The sequence below is a fragment of the Aythya marila genome, assembly GCF_965140915.1.
Source record: "Aythya marila genome assembly, chromosome: 2".
Classification (NCBI taxonomy): domain Eukaryota; kingdom Metazoa; phylum Chordata; class Aves; order Anseriformes; family Anatidae; genus Aythya; species Aythya marila.
Genome location: NC_139043.1, coordinates 149,146,306 through 149,173,026, shown reverse-complemented (window position 1 = coordinate 149,173,026; position 26,721 = coordinate 149,146,306). Strand labels below are relative to the sequence as shown.

General features: G+C 38.8%; 1 protein-coding gene across 1 annotated transcript in view; it reads right to left on the bottom strand.

Annotated features, from left to right (window-relative positions):
- Nucleotides 1-26,721, bottom strand: part of TG (thyroglobulin) — a gene marked incomplete at its 5' end in the record, with an annotated part of 153,418 nt that overhangs the window by 67,180 nt on the left and 59,517 nt on the right. The window contains 7 exons of the mRNA XM_082754686.1: nucleotides 5,426-5,519; nucleotides 8,959-9,181; nucleotides 10,718-10,882; nucleotides 11,988-12,122; nucleotides 21,208-21,273; nucleotides 24,344-24,487; nucleotides 26,603-26,682. Of these exons, the coding sequence (XP_082610812.1) occupies nucleotides 5,426-5,519; nucleotides 8,959-9,181; nucleotides 10,718-10,882; nucleotides 11,988-12,122; nucleotides 21,208-21,273; nucleotides 24,344-24,487; nucleotides 26,603-26,682 (907 nt within the window). The remainder of the gene's footprint in view (nucleotides 1-5,425; nucleotides 5,520-8,958; nucleotides 9,182-10,717; nucleotides 10,883-11,987; nucleotides 12,123-21,207; nucleotides 21,274-24,343; nucleotides 24,488-26,602; nucleotides 26,683-26,721) is intronic.

The window sequence follows — 26,721 nt, the reverse complement described above, 5'->3', positions numbered from 1 at the left end:
CCTATGCCCAGTATAAAGAAGACCTAACGGCACAACTCTGTTGTTCCAATAAACTGCTCTACCAGGTTAGCTCAAGGCAAACCATCCCTTAATTGGCCACTGAACATTTGGTAGACTTGTCTTTGCTGTAACATTTCTTTATAGAAACACTCATGACAAGTTCAGACAACTGGGAAACCTGAGAAGGAACAGACCTGTTGGGTAGATCCTTTGTGTGCAGGACCAACTCAATACCTTTGCAGGGCTGATTTCTCCTCTCCAGTCTTCAGCACTCAAACATTCAGCCTAGTCTCACTTGACAAGACCCTAGCCTTGTCCCTTCATAATTCCCCATGTAGACTTTCCCTTCCTAGATATACAGATGGATCCTGCAGGGAGAACTCGTGCCTGCACTGGAGAGATTTGTGCCTGCACTGGAGGGTTTTCTGCACTGAGACAACCCAGCAGCACTACCAGCATGGGAAGGAGCTATAATTGGCTGCTGCTCCTTGCAGAGCTAACTGATTTCCCTCAGAAACAGGATTTTTCCCAAAGCAGGACCACATCAGTGTGCACCCTTCTGTCGTGGTTCCGCTCAAGTGGGCAGCCGAGCTCCACCACAGCCGCTCTCTCACTCCCCCTCCTCAAAGAGGAATGGGTAGAAAATATGTGAAAAGGGCTCAAAGGTTGAGATAAGGATGAGAAAATCATGCAGTAATTATTGTAATGGGCAAAACAGACTCGGCATAAGGAGATAGTAAGATTTATTGCTTATTACTAACAAGCTAGAGAAGTGAGAAACAAAGGAAAGAAACCAAAAGCACCTTCCCCCCCCATCCACCCTCTTCCAACTCCTCCCCCCGAGCGGCGCAAGGGAATGGGGGAATGGGGGTTATGGTCAGTCTACAGCACTTCTTCTCTGCCGCTCCTTCTCGGTCACTCTCGTCCCCTGTGCTGTGGGGTCCCACCCACGGGACACAGTCCTTGATGAACTGATCCAGCGTGGGCTTCCCACAGGCAGCAGCTCTTCCAGAACTGCTCCAGATATGGGTCCGTACCATGGGGTCCATCCCTCAGGAGAAAACTGCTCCAACCTGGCTCCCCCACTGGCAGCAGCTCCTGCCAGGTCACCTACTCCTGTGTGGTCTCCTCTCCATGGGCTACAGTTTCGGCCCAGAATCTGCTCCGGCAGGGGTCTTCCACAGGCGGCAGCCTCTGTCGGTGCAGGGCCACCTGCTCCACCGTGGTCTCCTCCACGGGCTGCAGCGTGGAACCCTGCTCCACCGTGGTACTCCATGGGCTGCAGGGGGACATCCTGCTTCACCATGATTCTCACCACAGGCCGCAGGGGACTTCTGCTCCGGCGCCTGGAGCACCTCTCCCCCTCCTTCTACACTGACCTTGGCACCTGCAAGGCTGTTCCTCACTCCTTTCACTCTCCCAGCCGCTGTGTGGCACAGCATTTTTTTCCCTGTCTTAAATATGCTTTCACAGAGGCGCAAAACAACATCGCTTATTAGCTCAGCTCTGGAAAACAATGGGGCCCTTACCAAACATTGGGCAGCTTCTAGATCCTTCTCACAGAAACCACACCTATGGCCCCCTACTACCAAAACCTTGCCACGTAAACCCACTACACCTTCTCAACACATGCAGCTGGGCTGCTGCTGCATGACCAGCACAGCAGCAGAGCTGCCCAGAAGGCTCCACCAGATTACAGATCCACCAAGATGACACTCAGAAGAAATACCAGTGAAACATCCTAAATTTTACATCCAGCACTTTCAACCCCTATTGCCCTCTTTAGTACCATCCTGAAGGAGGCTCCTCTGCTCAGCAGCACCATCACACACATGTACACACATCCTGCTTCTTGCTTTGGCAGCTGGTGGTGTTTTTCAAAGAAGGGCTGGTGGCCCCTGCAGCAGCATCAAAGTACATCTGAGGTTTGTTTTTCCCTGAAGCTAGAAGGCACTGAGCTCTGCTGTCATTTTTTGGATGGAACTTAGCTAAATACAGCAATCCTGTCTGCTCTGGCAAAGGAGGTTTCCAGCAAAAATGCGACTGGCTGTACAGGAAGAGGAGCAGCAGAGAAGAGATGGTTGCAGCCTCCTGCAAAAGTACATGAGACAAGCTGTCCTCAGCTGCCCTTAATTTGTCACAATTCTGTGTGCTGAAATGGCATCCCTACCTCCCCTCACTCGTCTAGCTGGGTAATTATTTCAGAGGCATCTTATGAACACCATAATGTTATCAAGAAACACCCAAAAATTGCAAGCACTGAAATGTGCTGTTCTCAGGAACTTCTGATTCTGAAGAGAAGTTGCCTCATCCACTGCACCTTGCCACTGGTTCCCATTTCTGCACAGCACACAGCATGGACAGAAAGTAAAGATGAAGGAAATGGGGAAGCAAAGATGAAAGAACTTGTTTTCACATGGAAATTCATTCTAAAATGCAATCACATTGAGACACATCAGCAGAGTGGTCAAATGTGATGTCAAGCCTGCTCTGTCCCCTCAGCTCACCACTGTTAAGCCTGAGTTTGGAAATGGGCATTTCCTGTATGTCCTCATCCTGCATAACACCCTGACCTCCAGCTGCCTTGTAAGGCATATATTACAGTATGTCAGGCAACTTTACTCAACACTGTACTGAAGAAAAGATAAGAAAGCTGAAAACAAGAGAAAAAAGTTAGAGGGCAAAACAAAGCCTGCTGCAACATATATGGAGCAATTTAGGGGAAGATGCAGCACAAGGGCTGTGCGCTGTGTTTGGAAGTAGCATCCCCATTTTTAGTTTGCATGAAGCAATGACAGACCCCTCTCCTACATAAAGGTAAATTTTCATGAAAAATAATTTGAGCTTTAATCCCAAGGGACTGCAGTCTCAGATCTCATGAATTTAGGCATTTGTGATGAAGGCTTTTAAAAATGACTGCCTTCCCATTTCTTGTTAGGCTTTTTAACAGCATAGCACAAGTATTTTTATGCTGTAATTGAACTATGCTTCAGACAATGAAACAATTGATATCATCTCTCTGTATATATTTGGTAGCCTATATATATACATATTTACATATTTACTATACATTAGCTGCTGGATAATTTATTTTGAATGCAAGTAGATTTCCCCCAGGTTCTCAACCAAAATTCAAGCAAGCACTGCAGTTAAATCCATGAGGTGGATAAGCTATCAAGGCAGAAGAAACCCATGGCCTTAACTAAAGCCTACTGACTTCTGCTGCAGCTTCTTCACCCACCATCACTTGATTGCTAACTCAGATGGAGCACCACTAGTGACAGTGCAAGGCTCCAGCAAGGCCCACTGGCCTCTGGGATGAGCAGGGCCACCACATTCCTCACAGACAGGCCACAGTTGCCACATGGCTACTGCTCAGCACAGGTTTTTGCACGGTACTTAGCAATGAAATGCAGACGGACGCACTTTGAGACGTAAAATCTGTGCAAAGACTTCCAGCTGGGACACGGTCAGATGCCTCCTGCTTGCTTAGCTAGCAGGGGATTTCTTCTGGGGAAACCAGCAGCTCTGCTGTGGTCCCGTGCCTGCAAGGGCTTAGGCTACACGTGCTACCACTCAATGGGGAGAGAGGCTGCAAGTCAGCTCTAAATCTTTAGACTAAGGCTTTATGATATTCAGTACCATCTTCTCTGTGCTACTATAGAACACTTAATGAGTGATAATTAATGCAGGGATCGATATGAACCAGGCAACCTGCAGTGCTTTTAACAGCCTACAGTATTGCTCTGTAAGGAATTGAGTACACAAGAGATGCAATAAGGATGGGCATAACATATGAGGTGGACAAGATAAGGGGAGAGGTTATGGTTTCTCTTCTTATTTAGTGAAGAGTTTCAAGCTTTAATCTTGTATTTTAAGCCTTTGCACATCAAGCTGAAATGCAGCTTTGTTCTAATAGTGTGACAGGTGGTAATGGTTATAGGCGGAAAAAAGTACCTCAGGAGTGCCAGTTTTATTTGGAAGGTTGTGTGGTACACGTAGCTATGGAGGCAAAATGAGGTGATGTCATTTGTCTTCTCCAGGGCTTGACACTTAAAGAGTCCTTCGGTGGCAGGAACTAGTGCCCAGACTACGCTCTTGCTCAGGCTCAAAATGCTACTGAATGAACTCTGCGTTTGCTGCTCTCCAGGAGATTTTATATTTGATATTTACTAGCAATTTAACTTTCCATGGGCTGAAAATATAAAATTATAGCTCTCCATATGCGAGTTAAAAATGAAGCTCACCACAAAAAGAAACAGGAAAATGCCATGCCTTTTGCTCCCAGCTACTTCTGCAAAAACAGAGGTTTTGGTTCTCTCTTAGGCTAGACTTAGGCATGTGAAACAGTGACTTGACCAGACCTGCTTCTACCTCACAATAGTACAAAAGAGAGGAGGGATTAAGTCCACATCACTGCTAACGAGAACAGAAATGCCTATTTATTCTATCAGATGGTAGAAAATACAGTGCTTTTCAAATAAGGTAAATGGAGATGGCAAACTGCCTGAGACAGCAACCTGATGTTTTCAATAAGCAGTGACTGCACTCGACACAAAATGACAGTCTGGGACTGCAGGGAGAAAATACTTGGTCTTTCTATGATTAAATGGGTCTGCACAGGACTGTGCGCTCTGCTGTCAGCTCAGTAGCTAGACCAGCTCTTTCCAGACACATAGTATGACAGACACAAATTTCTGTCACCTTCCAAAAATGAATGCTACTGCAGAAATAAAAAACCCATTCCTGTACTCTGGGCCCGCTCTTCAATGGGATTCACATGTTACTCAGTGTCCTTCTTCCCAGCCCTCAGGGATTTGGCTGATCATCTAAGTCTGGCTCTAACTTGAAATTTTATTTTATATTTGTTTAGAATGAGAAATCCAAGAGTGACAATTTCTCAGATTGCATCATTAACCCAGTCGTCTTTTAAAGCTCTGTTTTTATTCTACTTGGACAGGACACAAATTAAGCATTGCTTGCTACCCTCATTCCTTACCATAGCCCCCATGGATGCAAACAGGGAATGGTAAAGAGGAGAAAAACCACCTTGTGCTGCTGCTCAACTGGTGGTAAGCGTTGGTGTGATGTGTTGTGTTATCGTTCACGGGACAAACTGCGTAATTTCAGGGACATTTCTGTCCCTTCTTTCTTCTCCTTTGCTGCCACTTTCCTCTTGTGTTTTGTTTCCCTTTTTGTCTCTCATTTCTAGCCTTTTAATTTTCTACCCTCCTCATTACCCAAGGCAGCTAAGTGAAAGCCCATAGGGAATAAGTTTACACCAGTAAAGACATCAGAGTGTTTAATTTAACTGTGCAGTGCTTTGTGAACATCCCATGAAAAACAATCATTCACGCAAATTAAAAGTGCTCTGAAAAGGGACAATGCTAAGCTACAAAAATAATTCAACTTGTCTCCTACTTACTGTGGTGACAGGAACAAAGACGTTAAGATATAAGCAGTCTTCACTGACAAAGTATGACGGTGCCTCTCCATCCCCTGGTTGCCAGCAAGTTGACCTACAGAAACAGATTGAGAAAATTTCAACAAAAAGTCTTGTACTATTTTTCCACTGCTGCTATTTCCTTATATTTTGATGGATTGTTTAAATTTACAAAAAATCTTTAACTCTGTAATTAACTTTAACTCAATCACATTTAAAATTATGCCCCCTACTTACACCTCAGTAAGAAATAGGCAGGTTTGCAAACATATGTACAAATGCAAATCAAACAACCAACATAAAAAAAGACATCGTATTTTTATGACCATAATCCTTCCCTAGGAAATCAGAACCATTTTTAAAAATTAGGACTAGAAAATTATCCCCAGAAAGAGAAGTTCTGCTGAGGTAGACTGCACACCTATGCAATCCAGTCTTTTGCTGAAATGCTTTTTTTTTTTTTTTCCCTAATGGTCTGTGGCGTACATATGTAAAAATATGGTAAGAATAAAATTTTAAATCATTTTAAAAAATCTGTTTGTCTAGCAATGTTAAAATAGCCTTTCAATAGGAATTCAGCCAGCTGGCCACATGCAGAAAATCATTTTCCAGCCACCATCCATATGATATTCATATGCTCAAGATTGCTCCACAGCACGAAGCAAGTGGATGACTTTTGCAGTTCAAATGCAAGCTATTTTGAAGCCAGTTCCATCTCATTCACAGACGTATTTATATCATATAATGAATCATGTAAAAGTGTCATAAATTATTAGGGAAGGAGCTAACAAAAGGCTATGGAAAAGACAGTACTATCTCGCAGAATTATTTCTAATCATTATTTTTGACTCCCTTGTAAAATGTCATACTGAAGGTGAAATTTAATTAAAAATTACAAGGAAAAGGACAAGCATTAGTTTAATTCTACAAAGTCGTCCATAAGGGAGATTCTCCATAAGGTGATGTTACTCAACATCTCTCATACTGCCATAGATAAGGACATATCTCCAACCAAAACTTCTCAAGTCATTTTAGGCAGAAAAAATACAAATCCCCAGGTAGAACCCCAGCTAGAATTACCAGCACAGTGTTCCACAGTACAGCAGAACTCGCTACCTGTGCTTACAGCTATTTCTTTAATTTTTGGCATCTGATCAGGAGTCCCAGCACCACCAGCTCCCAGGACCAACTCATGCCAAGACTGACTCCGAGGAAGGGCTGCTACCTGCTGAGGCAGGTCCACAGCAATTCCAGCAGCTGGACATTTTAATTTTTATTTTTTGGAAGTCTTTGATCAGGTTCAGGTTGATAAACAAATATTTCTCTTTGGCAATATTCTAATGTGAATTTATTGTATAAAAATATTGTGCAACACCAATATACTAAGAAATATATTTGTCAATGCTTTTTGTATACATGGAGGTTGAAGTGCCTGTAATTCTCCAAGCTAAGCTCAAATATATACATATATATTTAATCTTAAATAAATAATGCAAGGTAATGGTAAAGCATTCCACTGGCCTAAGGAAGCACTGAGAATTCAATGGATAGAAGCAGACTAACCAAGGTCCCTATACTGCTCCTCACTGCAACACCAGGCATTGTCTTCAAAGAGAGCCAATGTAGGCAGATGAGTCTTACCAAAATCCTGGCAGACACCATTGTATGTCTGCATGCACAAAGAGTGGAGGGTGCATGTGTTAACATCACCATGCAGCTGAAGAAACAAAAGGCCACGATCTCACCAGATCCCTCCAACGTACACAAGTCTGTGTGCCTACTGTGGTTATGCTGTTAACACCCCCACAGCTCAGGTGCAACCTGAAGGATGAGACCACCAAAGGGCAAATGCTCTTTCAGCTCCCCACGATAAGGCTGTAGGTCTTTTCACTTAGTTTCAGGATTTACTAGAAACTTCTGGTGACAAGTCCTGAGTAGTGGAGGGACCAAACAGCTTCCACGTCTCTTAAATTTGCAGTTTCCTCAGGATGTGTTTCTACCAAAGCAGCAGTGGGTGATTTATATCAGGTCTGCAGAGTGCCATCCTCCCTCCAAGCTCCCTTGCAAAATCTCTCTCTTCTTAAGCATGTAAGCTTTTGGCCAGATCTGCCAGCTCATGTAGCTTGTCACTGATTACGTACACATGCCTCTCGGTACAGGGATTTGAGCAGGACTGCATGGCCAGCTGTGGCCAGGAGGATAACACAGAATCTCAGTAGACCTCAGGTTAGTATTCACTGTCTTGGAAGCACTTTGGTCAACATAGCTCAGTTCTCAGCCCTAACTTCTGGAATCCCCTCTAAAAAATGTTCACCAAATCCATCTGCTTCTCTCCTTTTCACTGTTTTTCTCTTCTTTTCACTGTTCAGTCTGCTGTGTCTTGTTTTTTTGGTATTTTTTAATCATTTTTTTTCCCTAGCAGATCTTCAATCTTCCTGCCTGCTAGGGAACAGTCAGCTTTTTAACCGATAGGAATGTGATGAGCTATCAGCTCTCTTGTATCAACTTCCTGTGTACGTGTACAGCATAGCTTGCTCAGGAGTGTTTTGCATGCTCTGTATTTTGCTTTCTATGAGATGCACTATGAGAAAGACCCTTGTTCCTAGCTATTGCCACATTTCTATTTGCTGTTTGTTTTTGGTTTTTTTGTTTGTTTGTTTGTTTGTTTGTTTGTTTAAATCCACAGTCCCGATACATTCCACAGTGGATATATTCTTAGTAGTGTCACTCAAACCCTGTTTTATTTCATCAAGGAATACACAGTCACAACTTGTTATTTCAGCTTACTAAAGCAGTGGCATTCAGACCCATATCATAAGACTAAATGAAACACAAACATGCACACAAATGCCATTTCCATAATATACCTTCAACATAAACTTCGTAAACCTACTGAGCAGTGGTGTCAGCCCTGAAAGGCAGAGCTAACCACCAGGAAACATTAGACATAGGGACTTCGGAGAAATTTAGCCCATGCTCTAATGTGGTTCCTATGTCTTGTTTCCCCTTAATGTTTCCCCTTGAACATAAAATGTTCAGAGCTTCGGTACTTCCAGCTGTTTTTGGACAGAAAAGCCTATTTGAGTCCTGACCTAGATAAAACAAGGCTGAGAATATCTTCATTAGACCACAGCTTCTGATTAAACCAGCATTAAAGTGCCCATTTGATCCAATGTTCTACAAATTTATAGCTTAGCAGGAACAAAATATTATTCTTTGAATATAATACGTACTCAGAATTAAATTAGATTGACAGTATACACTATGTATGGAGTTATTAATAGATTCAAGGGAATGTACTGAAAGTTGCCTTTTTTCTTCGGTTGCTTGCATGTGTTACCATATAGATAGAGAAATTATTCTTTTTGCTAAACGTAGTCCCAAAGTTCTATTTATCTGTATGCTACAGGTTCTTTTTGCAAGAAAGAACGTGAATAACTTGGTCATGACTCCAGCTACTTTCCTACACCTGGGTGAAACAATTGGTTCTGCAGATGCTCACAGGACTTCCTTACCGAGCCACAGTAGCATTCCAGGTTTCCACCCAAGCAAATGGCTCTGGAGGATTGAAGCGCCTCTCTGCAAGGGGAGGTGCAGCGTAGGGAATCCCAAGGAACTGGCTGATATTTCTCCACTCTGAGCCGATGCGCACCACCTGGGATTTGCCGATCAAGTCTCCATGGGATGGAATGTACACAGATGGGGTTAAATCTGATTCAGAGATAGGCAGGAATAAATCTGTTGGATAGTGGGGAGGAACAAAGGAAAAATCATTTTCTTATTTAAGTTAACATCATTTTATAAATGAAAATAAACAGTTTTAAATTCAGGCAAATGGAATTAGGTGTCTAATTCATTTCTGTAAATGGAACACAGATAAATTTATGTTGTTCTCTCCCTGTAAAATACTTCATACTGTGCTACATGCTAGCTACTGGATACAAACATGTAACTAATGTGCTTTCCAAACACTTTCGCAAACATTTATTTCATATTAGATATCACATTAGAATATATACATAAGAATTTTTACCAAAAGAAAAAAAAAAAAAAAAAAAAGATTTTCAGATTCTTCCCCATTCCCAACTCTAAAAAGCAAGACACTAAACCTCTAAATATTTATTTCAGGTCAGAGAGAAGAAAGGTTATTATTCATTTGGGCTGTCACCAGGACAGATTTGCATTCCAGTCTCCTTAATTTTAATTGCAGAAAATTAAGAAATATTCCTCAGTTTCATCTCTTTTGTTTTGTTTTTAATATGTGGATATCAACCATTGTCCATATATACAAAAAATAAAAAGAAACTTTTCAATAATGCCTTTTCTTAAAACAAAGCTAAGTGATACCTGGTATTAATCCACTTTCAAATCAATTATTTGGAACCAAATTTTAAAGCACATGACTAAAGACAAAGCTGTTCATAAATACACCCAAGCTAGCTTTTGCAACTCAGTTTGTGATTTTGTTTCATTTGATAATGATAAATCCCTTTTTCTCTCATTGAGTTTGAACCTAGAAGCTTCTCATCAATTGGCAATTCTTCACAGAAACCTTGGTGAGCGGAAAGAAAATATTTCTCCTGTTTCCCCATATTGTTACTTGGTTTCTCATAAAAGAAATAATCAGTGCTATAGCAGAACAAAGTGTTTAAAAACAAACAAAAAAACAAAACTAAACTAAAAAAAAAAAAAAGAACGAACTTCGAGCTCCAAATACGTACATTGCTAAACAACAAAACATTTAGCATTCCACACAACTTCTATTTTTCTCTGAAACTATTTTCAGTTATGTAAAAATGTTAGATGAACTTGATTTTTTGGGGGGTGTTGTTGTTTTTTGTTTTCCTCTAGAAATGGTCTTTAAGACTTTCAATTAACAGTGGGTTTTCAACATTATTTGTGTTATTCACAGCTTTTTTAAAGGAAGAACATAAAGAAACAGCTACTGCAGATGACAAGGGAGGAGCTTGACTTTCATTAATTTTTTTTTTTTTGGTTGGATGGCTGGTTTTACCATTCTCCACTTTCCAAAACCTCTTGTATAGACTAAACTATTTTATGCTTCAGTGAGTAACATTTTTTTAAATAAAATCTATCCGGGGACATTTTTCCAACCTGTTTGGCTATAATTCCACTAAAACAGCAATGGACACCTGTCCAGGAGACTTCCATAATTCTTTATGTTTACTGAGTATTTCCTTACACTCTCATTCACAAGAGTTGTGCTTGGGCCACCACCATTGAGTTCCTTCCATAACCTTAACCTGCTCTTACCTTGTCTCCTGTAGATGTATGTAGCTGGCTCTTTGAGTAAAACCTGACAGTTGTGCCCTTGCAGGCCATGTAAACATATCTGTGTGTCAGGGTAAAAAAGGCATCTTATTGCTGAAGGCTTGATTTCCAGTGTAACAACTGTACACGTCTGGTTCTTTGAACATGCTGTGAGGTGAAACATGAAGAGACAGAGCAAATAAAATGTGTTCTCAAAGTGTTTTGTATGACATTTATGAGATGCTTAAAAGAAAGGTTTCACAACAGGTCATGCAACAAGGATATGACTAAATTCTAAAGTATAGTAATGGGAGATAAAATGTCCCCATAATTCCCAAATGTTTTCCAAAATAGCCAGAGGTTATATTGGCTTTAAAAATGAGCATTACTGCAAGAGAACTGCTTTCATGTGTTTTAAGAGAAGAAAAAAATCTTCTAATAAAGTACTGAGAATCTCAACTGAATTCTTACTGTCTCCAGAGAGCCCCCAGTGAAGGTTCAGAATCATAAAAGTGACCCTCTTGCTCAACCTACCTTGTACTTTGTTACTGGAAAAGAAAAAAAAAAAAGTCACACTGCTCACCCTCATAAGATGAGGACCATTTACTGCAGAATGTGATATTACGAGGATGATCTTCACAGAACTCTCTTCTGTACTACATGGGAACAATAACTTGACTTTTTCTTGTTTCTATCCTTCTGCAGCATTTGAGGATTTGCCATTTATAAACAGCTAAAGCACTCTGCTCTTTAGCCAAACTCCTGATTAAAGAAACTCCCTTTGCTGTTACTGCAGTCCAACTCCTGCTTCATCCCAGCTCTCAGTTAACATGCCCTCACACACTATAGCTACAAGTATTATATATACATTAAATAATGGTAGATGGTTCCACCATCTGCCTCACTCGTGTCCAGTTACACAACAGTACCCCTTAACTATTCTTTAAAAAAATAATGGCATCATCCCTTAATTTGCTATTGTATTCTCCCAATTGCCCAATGACTGAAAGAGAGGTCTCTGCGCCCAAGAGGTTTTAAAAATTATCCAACCACTGTATGGCATTTTATGTTTATTGTAACTTTCATTAGATAAACTGTTTAAGTTCCTATCCTAAAATTCAAAACCACTTTGACAGTCTTTAAAATAAATAAAATGAATATACCTATGTTGGTACAGGGTTGAGGGAAAAGAGGAGTAAGGAAGGAAACATTCTTAGTGTTCCATTCTCATGAACCAACATGCCCTGTAAAGTTATGGTGATTCATATCTTACCAGATAGACAAAAGTCTTTGGCAGTGGTGAAGTCATTAGATATATCCCTGCTTACTTGCACAACTTCAAAGTTGGAGATAGATGAATCCATGAGAACAGAGGATGCATTTAAGGGTTGCCATATATCCAAATAGTCTGTAAAATTAATTGTAAAAAAATAACTAGAAAATTAGTAAAAAAAAAAAAAAAAAAAAAAAAAAAAAAAAGAGGAAAATAATATAGAAGTAAAAGCACTGGGATGTTCTCTAATGAGAGATTTTCACCTTCAATTGCACCAACTGGGAATAAAATAAATATAAAATTAAATGGCTTCTGATTGACTAGATGATCCAGTCACATTTGCAGAAGTCATCTACAGTTAGGTACAAAGATATTCAGTTACTAAGGAGGTAAACTGGGAGCAGTTCTGTCCAGGTCTTAGGCATGCAGTTCCCGGTGATTTAAATAAAAGGTATCTGATCAAAACTTACAGGTATAATTACATTAAAGGGCAAAGGTCCTAATGCTGCCACACAAGTGCCTGAACAGGCATAGTACCTAATTCCTTTGAAAGCAAGTAGACATCCAGCATGTGACAGGACACTACCAGAACCTCAAGCAGACATCCAAGTCTACATCTAAAACAGGAGATTTTGTCCTAAGGTAGTCTCAGTCTTAATCACCTACAATTTAAGTGTCTACATCTTAGTTAATTACACAAGACTCCTTTTATTGTGAGGTGGAACAGCTAGTTTTAGGACACAATATCTCCACCCTGTTTTAGATGTCCATGATGTCTGTAGAGGGAACCTCACTTTAATAGCTGAACAGAGACGTCTGCATTGCCTGTATAAATCTACATTCAAACAGCAAGTCCTGACCTTACAGACTAAGTGAAAATAAGACAAGAGTTTTTGCAAATGTTATAGTTCATATTTTCTTCCTTTACAAACGATCAGCAAAACTCCCAGAGAAGGACATGCAATTTTCACAGATTTACAGGTGTTTCTTTTTAAAGCCACGAGGATTGGTTTGATCATTTTAGTTGGATTTCCTAGACAGTTAAATTAAATTTTATTAACTGTTCTAATGTCATATAACAGCTACATAATTAAAATTTCATTCCATTTTACGCAGATATGTTTATACACATATGTATTTATATACACAGGCATGCATATTCACATATACATATGTACATAGGAATATATATGAACATACAGATTGACACTAGTATTCTTCAAATTCATCATATTCTGACTCACAATGAAGTTCAAAAAAAACCACATTTTCTCATACACAAACAGATGAAAATATCTACAAGCTGTCAATTTTGCACACACAAGTTTAAAAAAAAAAAAAAAAAAAAGCTCAGAAAAGAATGTCTTTAATTATTTTAGTTCCTCTCATTTCAATGCATTTTAAAAGCCAAAGGGCCCTCTGCTGAGTCCTAAACAGGAGGCTGGCATTACCCTCTGTGTAATTGTAGGATGAGGACAGAGCTTAGTCAGCTACCACCTTGCTATTCTTGGTAAGCAGACCTTGTCCTGTTACTTCAGTTCATTTACCACACAGATGCAAAAGTTACGATGGTTCATTTCATTAAAGATTTCTTTTAGTCCTGTGAGAAACGGGTAACTTGCAAAGTTTCCTTCCTCTCCTCGCAGAGACAGCTGCTACCATGCCACTCAACATCAAATCTGAAGCTGGAGTCTCACAGAAGCAACCCTTGCAACCTCCTGCTATCCATGTGATCTTTCTATTCATTTGCACTCTCGCTCCTGGAGGGAGCACTCAATCTCAGACCAGATTCATACCGATGACTTCTAGTATTGCCCCTTTCCAATCCTCTGCCCCACTGAGCCCAGATGCAGATAAATGCAGAAAGACTAATGCTTGCTTTGATATAGAGCAGGGCTCTGATGCAGAGCCATCCATGGCTCCACCGGGGGCAGATATTTGTTGCAAGAAGACATTTTACCCATCGGTTGTTTCCTTCCTCCCTTTCCCCCATCTAGCAGCAGATACAGCAATGCCCACAGGCCATGCACACCCACTTCATTATGTGGACAAAACAGAGCTTTCTACATAGCTGACCTAAACTTGCCTCATCTAGAATTTGCTTTCACAAGGTATACAGCTTCAGCCTGGCACTGCCATACTGAAAATACATAATGCACCTGATGGGCTGGAACACATTTCTGGTTTATATATAGGTTCAGCTCTGCCTTTCCAAACCACATTTTGGCAATTGCTTTGATTGGATAATTGCAGTACTCTGAATCCAGCCAGCCCTGTAACTTTTATTGCAAAATTATAAATGTCCCATAAAGAGAACTTCTCTCTTCCAGATGTTCTTGTTTGGATAGGCAAGGTTTAAGACTGGATTTGCAAAAGGTCTCACACTGGTCTTACTCTCTTCCCACTCAAGTCAGAGGATCACAAGACTGAAATAGATTTCCTGGGGGTACAGAGTCCAGCCTCCCACTGTCACAAGCAATTATATTGTAAAATCCCCTTCATAAAGTCAGCAAAACTTCCATCACTGACTGAAGTGAAGGCAAAGAGGGGTCAGTTCTCAGTTTGCTGGAAAATCTGACATTTCATACAAGGAAACAGAGATACAGAAGTGCAATAACGTAAGTTAAATTTAGAAGAAAATTCATAAATGTGAGGAGATACGTAAGTCAGACTAGGTTAACATGAAATTAAGGAGGTACATAAATCAGATTTTTTGGTTCACTATGTAACTTTTATGTACCTATGTAACAAAAATGCGTGATTTATTTTTGAAGATAAATTCTGATTTTAATTCTGAAGTTCATGAGCCATATTTAATAGCCCAGACTCAAGTAAAAAACATGCTCACAGACTGAAATCAGTGCTTCATATCCTTAGAAATCAGAATGTTTTGGGTTTTTTTTGCCTTTTTTCTTTTTTTTTCCTTTCCAATGAAGGCTGTGACCCTGCCTGTTTACCTGTTTAGCAACTATCTCTGGAAAACATGCATTGCCAACTCAGAGTGGACCTGCAGACAATGTAATTTTAACATATAGTCACTTCCCATTTTTGTCAGTCCACTGAGATTTGAATAATTCAAAAGGAACTATTTTCTTAAAACTACCGCATAATAACTATAATCACACTTCGGACAAGCATGTTCGGAACTAACAAACGAGTTATTTATGGCCTTTAGCAGTGAACAATTGTGCTATGCTGAAGTGAAATGCAAACTTTCTGCCTCCTTTGGTACTGCCAATTATAGCAAATGGTATAGAACAGTAATATAATAATATAACTGTACCATATACTTATCTAGGTTTAAAATAAACTTTAAAAAAAAAGGTTAAAATCCTCTTGGTTACAAACAATTAAAACAAATTTAAGACCAAAGATAATAATTCTACACCAGAGTTCCAATACTTTGTACATAGGCACAGCACACCAGTTTCTAGGAATGGATGAAAAAAGCTGTCTGTGTTTCAACACCAAAGATCCCTCTGATACATTCTCAATATTGTAGGGAAAACAGAAAAACAAATAATGCTATTAATCATCATCCATATCCATACTTGTTAGAAAAAAAAAAAAAAAAAAAAAAGAGAGAGAGAGAGAGAGATTTCTTAGTCTCACAGGCAAGACACAAGTTTCTGGGAAAGGTAGTCCAAGTACAGGGATCTCCACCTTAACTGCAAGCAGCTTTCAGATGTTAACCCAAAGAATAATATTCATCTTCAAAGCTTTCAGACTGCTCCAGAGTTCTGCTTCTCTAGGCAGCAGTTGGTCACAAATGTACTTATGGTCTCAAGAAAACCACAGGGAAAAAAATGAATGGAAATCTGTTGTCCTAACCCCCTCCAAGCTTTCCATTGTCCTCCATCACCTCACTGAGACTGGTATGGATCTTCAGGGAGAGTTCAGTTCAGCTGACTGCATACTACAGCACCTATACTACTGTGAGCATCCCTGTTGAGACTGGAAATACCTTATGTGCTGAAATATCCTGATGGGAAATTTATTGCCATGTGGGAAAATTCTGTAGCCACTGCTCAGTCCTGCATTGAGGGAATTATGATAATCATTGAGGGATCACAGAAGGAAGAAACAGGAAAGATCTAACAGATCATGACATCCATATATCTTGGTGGTTTCTCAATAAATTACTTAATTTGGGTGGAGTGGAAACTGAGCTGATATGATCCCTCCACGTGTTTCGGTGTACATTCTCTGGTCATGTGCAGAGACCAATGGTCATAATCTACTAGCAGTTGCCAGATCAAAGAAAAGTAGCTCTATCCTATTTAAAACTGAAGAATCTGAAGATGCAAAGAGTCATTAAAGTTTAGATAAAATCTGATAATAAAATAAAAAAGCAGAAATTATACAACAGTCCCATTTCTCCCTTCTTCATACTCATGAATATTTGCAGGCTCTTCATTTTAAGTACAAGTAATTTTCTAAAAATCTAGGTAAGAAAGTTCATAGACCCTTTACTTCTTTCAGTCTTAGTTATAAAGAAAAAAATTTTCTTCAGCTCAAACACCTCTGCTGAAATTGTTTGAATAATAGTACTATACAACTGTAGGATACCAAGTAATATAGGATTTATCTAGAAAAAAAAAATAATTCTTATCTTTCTGTATCTTCAAGTGACTGCAGAAAGTTCCATCTCACATCTAATTATGAGACCTGGCTATTTTCTCAATTACTAGAACATTTATCCATATTCACAGGACTTAGCAGAGTTCTTAAATACTAGCACCAGTAAACCAAGACCGCAACATGACTATCTTAGCATTTTCAGCATGGGCAATCTTAAAATAATAGCTGTCCTCCCATCTTTAAAGGTCACAGATCATACCTGAAACTAGCCACAGATGGTTCCATACTCACTGTCATCACAGCACATTAGCTTCTTCAGGGGAAAAAATGTTCCAAATGTAACAAGTAGGACTTTCCCAGTTTGTTCAATATATGTATTTTTCAAGCATTATTTCTCAGCCAACAGAAAATGCACAGTAATCATAATACAAGAGCCAGAGCATGCTGGCTCCATGTGATACAGAAATCAAAGTATACAGAACTAATATTTATTATTTAGTTAAATATAACACATTCTGTTAGATATACTACAGATTAATGACGAAGGTGACTTGGAGAATTAATCCTGATGTCAAAAAGAGTATTGAAAGAAGATAAATAGACAAAGAATAAGGAAGGAATAGCAAAAAAAATCAGGCAAAAGGCACAAACCAAACCTCAGTGTACACCTTGTCTGCCTCCTGACAGATAACACTGACTTTTGGGCCATAAACATTTCTTTTAAGGAGTGTGCTCTAGCCTGGCTATTCAAGGGAAAAGATGAACAATTTTGACAGTTTTTTGTTTGTTTGTTTGTTTTAATCTAAGAATGACACTTCAACATCTCCAGGGAAAGGAGATTCCACAAGCTTTCCAGTGATGCTCAAATTTGAAGTGACATCCTTCCATAAGGGTAGAAATGGAGAAACTGATATTCAACAATGTTGCCTCTGGTGGGATATCCAGAATTCCTCAAAATACCTTACAGATACATAAGCCAGCAAACCACCAAAGTAAAGACAGCAAAGGAGCAAATAGTCCTATTAATTTGAGCTAGAAAAGCTGAGGCATGTGTGAATGTGAGAGACCTTTTTTTTTTCCAGGATGAGTGTTAAAACAGCTTTTTTGTACAATTGCTAAGTGAAGGTCCTAGCCAGTTTTCAGATAGATCTAAAAGACAACTTGATAAAAAAAAGACAGTTTGATCCAAGATGAAAGTCTGCCCTTTTCTCCAGGCTGTTGAGGTCCCTCTGAATGCTAGCACACCCACCTGGTCTGTAATCCATGTTTCCAAGCTTTTTATTACCTAAAAACTCACTGCAAAGCTCAAAAAAAAAACACCCTCATTCACTCTGACCAAATGTCCAGGTCATTACTGAAGACGTTAAACAACATTAGCTGTAACTTCAACTCCAGGGGTATAAAAGTGAGTGGCCTTCAGCTGAATTGTGTGTCAATGGTCACAACTTTGTAACCAGCAGTTCAGCCAGTATTTAGACCACCTCTTTTAATCCACATATCTAGTTGCTGTTTCACCCATTTGTCCAAGAGAATGTTATGTGAGATTGCATTGACAGCCTTGCTGAAGTCAAGATCAAGAGTGTCCACTGCTCTCCCTTCATCCACTTAGACACTACTTGATCATAGAAGACCATCTGGTTGGTCAGGCATGATCTACCTCTCATACAACCACACTGACTACTCCTAAGCACTTTCCTATTTTTCACTTATCTGGAAATAATTTCCAGGATCTGTTGCTCTATCATCTTTCCAGGGACTGGGGTGAGGCTAACTGGCCTATAGTTCACTGGGTACTCCTTGCCCTTCTTGAAGACAGGAGTTTGCTTATCTCCTGGCCTCAGAAACCTCTCCCCATCACCAGGATTTTTCAAAGAGAATGGCCTCCCAATGACATCAACTAGCTCCATCAGCACACTTGGATTCATCCCATCAGGCCCCATGGGCTTGTATGTCCAGCTTGTTCCCTAACCAGACCTTACTGTGCTAAGGGTAACTCTTCCTTGCTTCAGTCTTTCCCCCTGGTCTCAGCTTGGGATTGATGAAGCTTTGACTTACCAGGAAAGATTGATGTTAAGAAAAAACAAAGTACTTCACCCTTTTCTGTATTCCTTGCCTTCAGATCCCATTCAACATCAGACCTTAATTTTTCCTACTCTTTACACTGCCCATAATACTTGTAGAAGCCCTTCTACAAGGCTATTTCCATTGTTCTATGTTCCTTCATGCCATTAACCCTCTATCAAGAAGAAAGATGAATAAAACAAGCGAAGCATGTACTTCCTGTGAGACTGAAAATAAGCCTGCTAATTTGGGTTTCTTCATATGTCAGATGCTGAAAACATGACAGATTTGGAATGGAGTAATGCTCTGTACCCTGACTACAAATGTGAGGAAGCAAAGTGCTGGAAACTCTGTCCCGAGCACTGCAAGTTGGGTAGCAAGAAAGGGAGGTAGCCAAATGCATTAACTGTCCTTTAAAATATAGGCTTTACCTGTGTTTCAGTAAACTTGGACTCTACATCAGATATAACATTAATTTAGGTATTTCACAGAACCTTCTGGAAAAGTATTCAAGTTTAAATATCTTTTTGATCTTTTGATGGAAAGTTCTCTCTCTCTACATATATGTGCTTTAATGCACATGCAAAACATGCACACAAGAATGTCATTGGACAACGATATTTTCTCACGCTCATCATCTGGCTACCACACTCACAGGGACAGTAACAGGGACAACCACCTGCCTCTTCAAGAAAAAACTCTGTTCACTTGGTTGGTTACACAGACTTCTGCAAACCACAGACTTCACAAGTTGCTTTGTATTTGGAAATATGACCTGGAAATGGGTGTGAGAGAAAGAAGGTTTTCACTAAAGGTAAGATGAATACCTAACTTGCTGTGGTTAAGTTCTGGACAGCCTGGAGTGAAAATCAGATAACTGATAAAGGTTAATTTCCTTCAGTGTTGCTTAGTTCATTATTTTCCTACTTAAACACACACACACACACCAATATAAATAAATAAATAAATCACAAAAAGGTGTACTAACCAGAGAGGGAAGAACAAAGCTTTAGTAAAATAGGTTTCTGTTTTTCCCCGAATTTGCAAAGGAATAGAATTGTCCTACCTACGTGCTACCCCACTAGCTTTTCCCAGCACTTCTCACACACAAAAAGCTTTCTGCCTACTTATAAGAATAGGGGTTTTCCTTTTGCTACATTAAAGAGATCATTAAAAAAGTATAAATTCTAATAACAAATACAAATTTTCTGAACACAAGTGTAACTGGTAATCATAGATAAAATGATAAAATAGTTAATAATAAATTCTGAACTTGATGTTGAAAATGTTTTGCAAATATTAACCACCTCTTGCAAGGCCTGTTGCAGCTGGTTTAAGGAAAAGTAGAAAAACAAGAAAATCAGTAAATTAAAAGATTTGTTCATGATAAACAGGTAATCAAGGGCAGAGAGATGGATGAGACTGCAATTTCAGTCTAACCCAAAGATTAAATCAAGTTGTATAATGACTAGTCAACCTACTTCCTTTCTGTTAAACATAGCATTTAGTAGATATGCTGTGTATTTATGGAAAGGATGCATCAGGGAAGCATGTAGCTCTTGACAATTTGCATATGTTTTTAGGGTGCAATAAACACACAGCCCTGAAACACAGTGGTTAAGTTTCATTTATTAAGAGGATCCGCCCACTTTTAAAATAACACATGCAAGTATCATAAGATTTACTGCAAGACTGAAATAACTTTTCTTCCTCATAAAAAAAGACAGTACCATAGCACTTTACAGCATCTCTTCAAAAGTGGGACCCAACACATATCTGAAATACGACATTTCTTGATATCCAGTTCTGAATAAGCTTTGAGATAATATTCTCACCCTTGTGGAAAACTGTAAACAAGGGCTGGAATTTATCATTCTTCTACATAAATTCTAAAGTGGTGCAAACCTGCCTTAATTTCTGGATGAATTTCTTCTGTCATTCTCTTGTTTTTTAAACAAAAAGCTTTAAAGGGGAAAATTAGATTTAGATTTTCTTTGCATCCCTATTGCAATTGTTTGCATTCCTCTGAAAACTCATTGTCACTCCTCACATTCAGGAAAATCTTCAGCACATATTTACAGCAACTTATGACAATTTGTCTAATCTGGCATTCTGCCCTTGCCATCCTGGTAAGCACCAGATGCTTCAGGGAAAGTGCTAGAAACCCCACAGCAGTCAACAATAACGCAATAACCAGTTTTTTAGGAGGTTTCCCTTGACAGAGCGTTTCTGCATTGGCCACTGAGCTACAATGTGAACACTCACATCCATGAAAGTCACTTGACAACTGCATATATAAATGACAAATTTCTTTGTCAATCCTGCCAAATATTTTGGCTTAGTGACCTTGTGGCAGTAACCTTGAGATATATTAAACCAGCAGTCAGGCTGGAAAAAATTCTTCCCTATAAATGATACATGACTAATAAAAAGAATACATACAGCACCTGAATGAATAAACTCATGGGAAAAACAACCACCACTTCATTATAGTGTGATTTTTTTTTAGGAAAACATACAAAACAGATAATGTTTCTTTGTTTGTTTATTTTCTGACTTAATACAGGAATACACTTACCAGTTTCTGGCCTGAAAGGTAAGCTAACAGATGGGCACAGGTTAGGGATGGCATTCGTCAAATCAACTAAAAGTAAAAAAATAAATAAACACGTATATATATATGAACAAAATTACACTTGAAGGTTTAAAATGTAATCAATATCTCAGTATTTCCCATATCATTTCTGAGATCTGAATGTTGCATCTTCTCACTATAAGCACCAAGAATAAGAATCTGAGCCTTTTCTGCTATCTAACCCTTTTTGGTTTGTACATGAAATCAGACATCCCCCAATTTATGTATTTATAAACATTACTACAAACACTTTGCAAAATGTAGTTATTTATGAATAACTCATTTCAGTAGTTTTGCTTTTTTTTCCATGCCCCACTCTGTATTCGGTTTCTTGAATCGGAAGAGACATGATATTTTCTGTTTCCTGATTAGCAAACTGGAATTTCTCAAAAGGAGAATTAGGAACAAGACAGTTTCCAGCAGGCAACTTTTCAAATTAAAATTCAAATAATCATTCATATTTTCCACATATGAAGCTTCTCAGTTGCTAACATTTCCCTTAAACGTTTTGCAATCTTAAATAACAAATAATATCTTGCCCTCATGCAATCATGTTATGCAAAACACTTTAACTAATCAAATGAGTTATAAATCCTCTACTATTACCATGCAACAGAAGCTGAAGATGAATCTGATTTTTCGTTTCTTCCACTTTGTATTGTCCATGCATGCAACCAATACAAATGTCACGATTTTTACCACTCTCATTGACATTAGGATCCTACATATAGCCCTAATTCTTCACTATCTCTTTAAAATGCTACTGTGCATACATCATTTACTGAACTGCAACCATGACTGTACATAGCTAGATAAATTGCTCATGAGCAGAGCTGTCACATGTAAACATATTATGAAATGCAGAGACACGAGCACTTTCCTACAAGCAGAAGATGGGGAATAAAACTAAAGATCCCACCTCGTAATAAGTTCACATTACATACTGTAAATTCCTCCTTCAGATTTCACTCATTTTCCCTTCCAGCCTGAGTCTACTTGTTCCTCTTCCTGGTTCCCAGACCCCCAACACACCAGCACAACTGATACAAATTTTTGTCTGCAAATATCTTTATTTGCATACACATCTGTGCCTTGGTGTGTGTTATGGTGGAAAAACATCTGAAGCTTCCTCACTACATAAGGAAACATCGCCGTTTCTCCTAACGCTCTCCCTTTTGCATACGCCATGGCCTTCTCTTCATCATTCCTCTGTCTGTGAACCAAGAAGCATCCTTTATTTTTAGATGTTTCTTTATCAATGAGAGAAAAAAGTATTCCAAGAAGCGCAAGTGTATCTACGTGTCTGCCGACTCATCCTCTTCTCTTTGCCTTTCTACTGCTCTTCACTCTTCTCTCCTAGTCGCGTCTCAGCTCTTCCTGCCCACAGGCTCCTGACACTGTCTTCCTAATCTGGGTTATTGTTTCCCTCCTATCATGCTAAACCCTCAGACTGCCCTCCGCAAGCCCACACATTGAAAATTTAACAAATCCTGTAAGCTTTCATGACAGTTCCTCAACTCTGTGCTGCATCTTCTCTTTAGCAAGGGTTGCACCACTAGAGGAAGAAACTGATGTTCTAGTGGGCAGAGTGCCACCGTGGGGCTTGAAATGTTCCAGAGCAAGTTCATATTTCAGTCTTCCAGTGAGAATTAGGGTTTTATTTAAGTTACCAACACTGAAAAAAATGCAGTGTATTGCAAGGACATCTGATTTAGCTCTACAGGAGATGTACTGGGTGTTATATACCCACACTGTATGCCTTCCCTTTCTACTCAGATATCAAAATCCTTCTCAACTCTACAAGAAATCAGGGAATTTAAAAGCAGTAAAAAAAATGCTCCTAATTACTGTCATTTGGCTCAAATTGTTTCCCTGATTCTGCCAATGTCACAAGACCTGACCTCATGGGGCCTATAAGAGGTAGGAAGTCCAGTGTCATTCAGTGGACTGTCCAGCCAACCAAAGCTTTCCATGCATTTCTTCTCTGATCTCTACAGAACTCATTCCTCTCAGTGTTTTAGACCAGAGACATTTCAGAATTTATGAATTTTTTCCTCTAAATCATCATATTGATGTTCCAAAATGTCTCCCACAAAAACTAAGTAATATTCTCTTATGCTAGATTAGGCCAAATATAGATTCTGAAGAAAAAAAAAAAAAAAAAAAAAAAAGGATCTGATGTGATACAGACCTGCACTAACTTTTGCAGCCCTCTTCAGAATACCAATTATCTTAATGAATAGTTAAATAGCTGCTCTGAAATGCACATTGCCTCCACCCTATGCTGTGCAAAATGCTACAATGTTTGTTATGAAGTATTCTTTCACATCAGAGAAACAATAAGATATTTCGCTTTGTAAACATCTTTCCTTTTCTTCACCCAATTCACAAAGGATGTTAATCATTAGAATAGTAACTCTAAAAATGGTAAGTGAAAGCCATTTAGACTTTTGCTGTCCATGGAGGTGTTAGCTAGAGAGGACAGGAAAATAAAATTTGCACTTCATCCAAAAATGACCATTCTACAGTGGCATGGTTACTACTATGGGCAGTCTTCAGTTTGTGCTCAGTTCCAACATGGAATGTGATGAATTTTATATAGGTGTGTATATATATTGTTCTACTAGCACAGATGAAATAATGTCTTTCCTATATTGAGATATGATAAAAGATATTTTCATGATAGTTGTTAGCTTAAAATTTTGTAACAAAACCAAACCTTTGAAGCAACCCATCCACACACATTGTTAAACCATAAGCCAAGCAGAGAGAAACAAAGAATGATTTCTTGACCAGGACTGTGAAACAGAACAGAATATGTTTGGAATTGGAAGAATTGGCCACAATTCTCCCATTCAACCTGAGAAATTCTATAAAGGTATTCCTATTCCTTATATTTAATATTTGAGATTAAAATATACTTTTCTTTCCCTCATACATACTTGTCTGCCTCGTCTGTTTTCTGTGTTTGCAAATGGGTCTGTCACCTGAAAGCTGAAGCTTCTGTGCATTGAAGCTAATTAAGAGGATCCGACATGCAGATACCAGCTGGCAGGGCCACATGCTCTGCAATACTTACCAGGCTTTTGATACCAGCCAAATGGATGTATTCTGACTTCAGCATCTGGCAAACTACAACCTGAAATTTGCCAAGCACTTCTTGATTCCTCGGCACATGTCTGAATTCCTAGGCTGTTCAGAGTCAGGCACACAATCTTTCCTCCTGCCAAGGAAATAAATAGTTATAGAAATGAGGAGGAAAAATTCCCATGTTAACAATTTGCATGTTAAAAGAAATTCCACTGACTTGGAAATTAAATGGAAATACCTAAATTAGGCAACGTTTTACCATTAGTGAAAATCCTGTCCCAAAGTCATAGTCTTTTCTTTTGAGCAAGCAGTCCATCCTGATTAATTCAATCTTGAAAATTAAAAATGTGTATGTATATTGAAACATAGATCCTACTTAAATCAAAGATCAAAATTATGCCTTTAAAAGAGCTAATACAAATATTTTTCTACATAAGAATTGTCGGCTTTGAAACACAAAGTTTCATTTAAGATTTATTCTAATTCATGTGAAAATTGCAACCGAAATTCATCTTGACTACAGCACTAGATGTCTGAAATGCTATAGATAAAAAATATTAATCATATTAACAAAAAGGTGTCAATTTCCTATGTTTAATGCTTTAGAATCCTTAATTTATTTTTAGAACTATTTAAAGAAACTTAAAGTTGTACTCGCTTAAGACTTCAAATTTCACATAGTCATATGGAGGTATGACATTTGTCAACTATTTTTTATTTGCACAGTAATTCCAATGTGAAATACATTGGATTAATTTTTCAACCTACTTGAAAAATTTGCCTGTTTGCAAAAAAAAAAAATAAATATATATATATATATTTGAAGTGTTCCAAATTCTCAAGTGAATCATAAAAACAGTACTTTCTAATAACCTCAGAGAGAGTTGGTTAAAACTGAAAGGCTTGGGTTGGAAGGGACCTTAAAGATCACCCAGTTCCAACTCCCTGCCATAGGCAGGAATGCCACCCTCTAGACCAGGTTGCCCAGGGCCTCATCCAGCCTGGCCTTGAAAACCTCCAGGGATGGTGCATCCACAGCTTCTCTGGGCAACCTGTTGCAGTACCTCACCACCCTCTGAGTGACGAATTTCCTCCTAACATCTGATCTAGATTTCCTTTCTTTTAGTTTTAAACCATTCCCCCTTGTCCTATTATTATCTGACTGAGCAAAACGTTGCTCTCCATCCTTCATATAAGCCCCCTTTAGGTACTGAAAGGACACAATGAAGTCTCCCAGAAGCCTTCTTTTCTGCAGGCTGAAACATGAAATAGTTCTGAAAACAAAGTTGACCATTTTAGATGCCTGAATCTGAATTTGGAATAAAACTTTAAAATTATTTCATTGACTTTGACCTGGAAGGCATCCAATTTTAAACACCTAATGAAGACTTTCTTTTAAATAGAGTAATTCCTTTACAGTCAGTGGAGAGAAAGAAAAGTGTCTCCAGAATAGATCTTAGACAACCAAAGCCTTTAATGATCCTATAAGTTGTGTTTATGCATGCCTCTGCTGATTATAGAGAGAGCATAGGTCAACAGTACCCATAACTTAGCCATCTCAGGTAAACAAAATATGCTTGTTTGAGTTTTCAGAGACTCTCAGGTCACACACACTATTAAAAATCTGATTTCTTCCCTCTAATAGAAATGCTAATTTATGTTACTTAGATGTCTTAAGACTTAAAATAGCTTAAATATTAAGGGGTAGAGTACAAGCAAATTGCAACCCTCCCCAACCACTCTTCCTCATGTAGAGAAACAAAATTTGGAAGCAGAAAAGCTCAGAAATACGAGAAAATGAAAAGTCTAAGCTCCCCAAAGTGCCCATGGACACTGTGTGTTTAACCTGCATTTAAACTCAGGGATATTTAGGTTTCTAATTGAGCTGTCTTAGGCCTTAAAAAAAAATGAAACAACAGAAAATTTCACAAAAAGAAGTCGACCAGTATATTGGGAGAGGTGCTGATAAATAAGAAATAACAGTTTCCTACAGTTTTATCAATTTGAGCATCGTGCTTTTGGAACTGCCTCCTCTTAAGGACTCATTTTCCTAGTAATTTCTGCTATGGTGAATGTGTCATTGGGCTGAACTTCTAAGGAACAGTTGAGATCACTCAAAAAGATGTTAGAAAGGGTTGGGTAAGATCTGCAAGGGTTTTTAATGTTGCAGCTCATAGGAAAAGGATGGTAAAGTTTGTAATACTGAAGATTTAAAATATGTATTACAGTAATAATAGTGAATAAATACCTGACAACTGGGAGTCATTAAAAAAGCCAAATCCTGTGCAACAGGGGTCAGCATCACACCAACGCTCACACTCAAAAAAACTGAGAATAGAAAAACATTATTACTTTTTGTGTCATTAA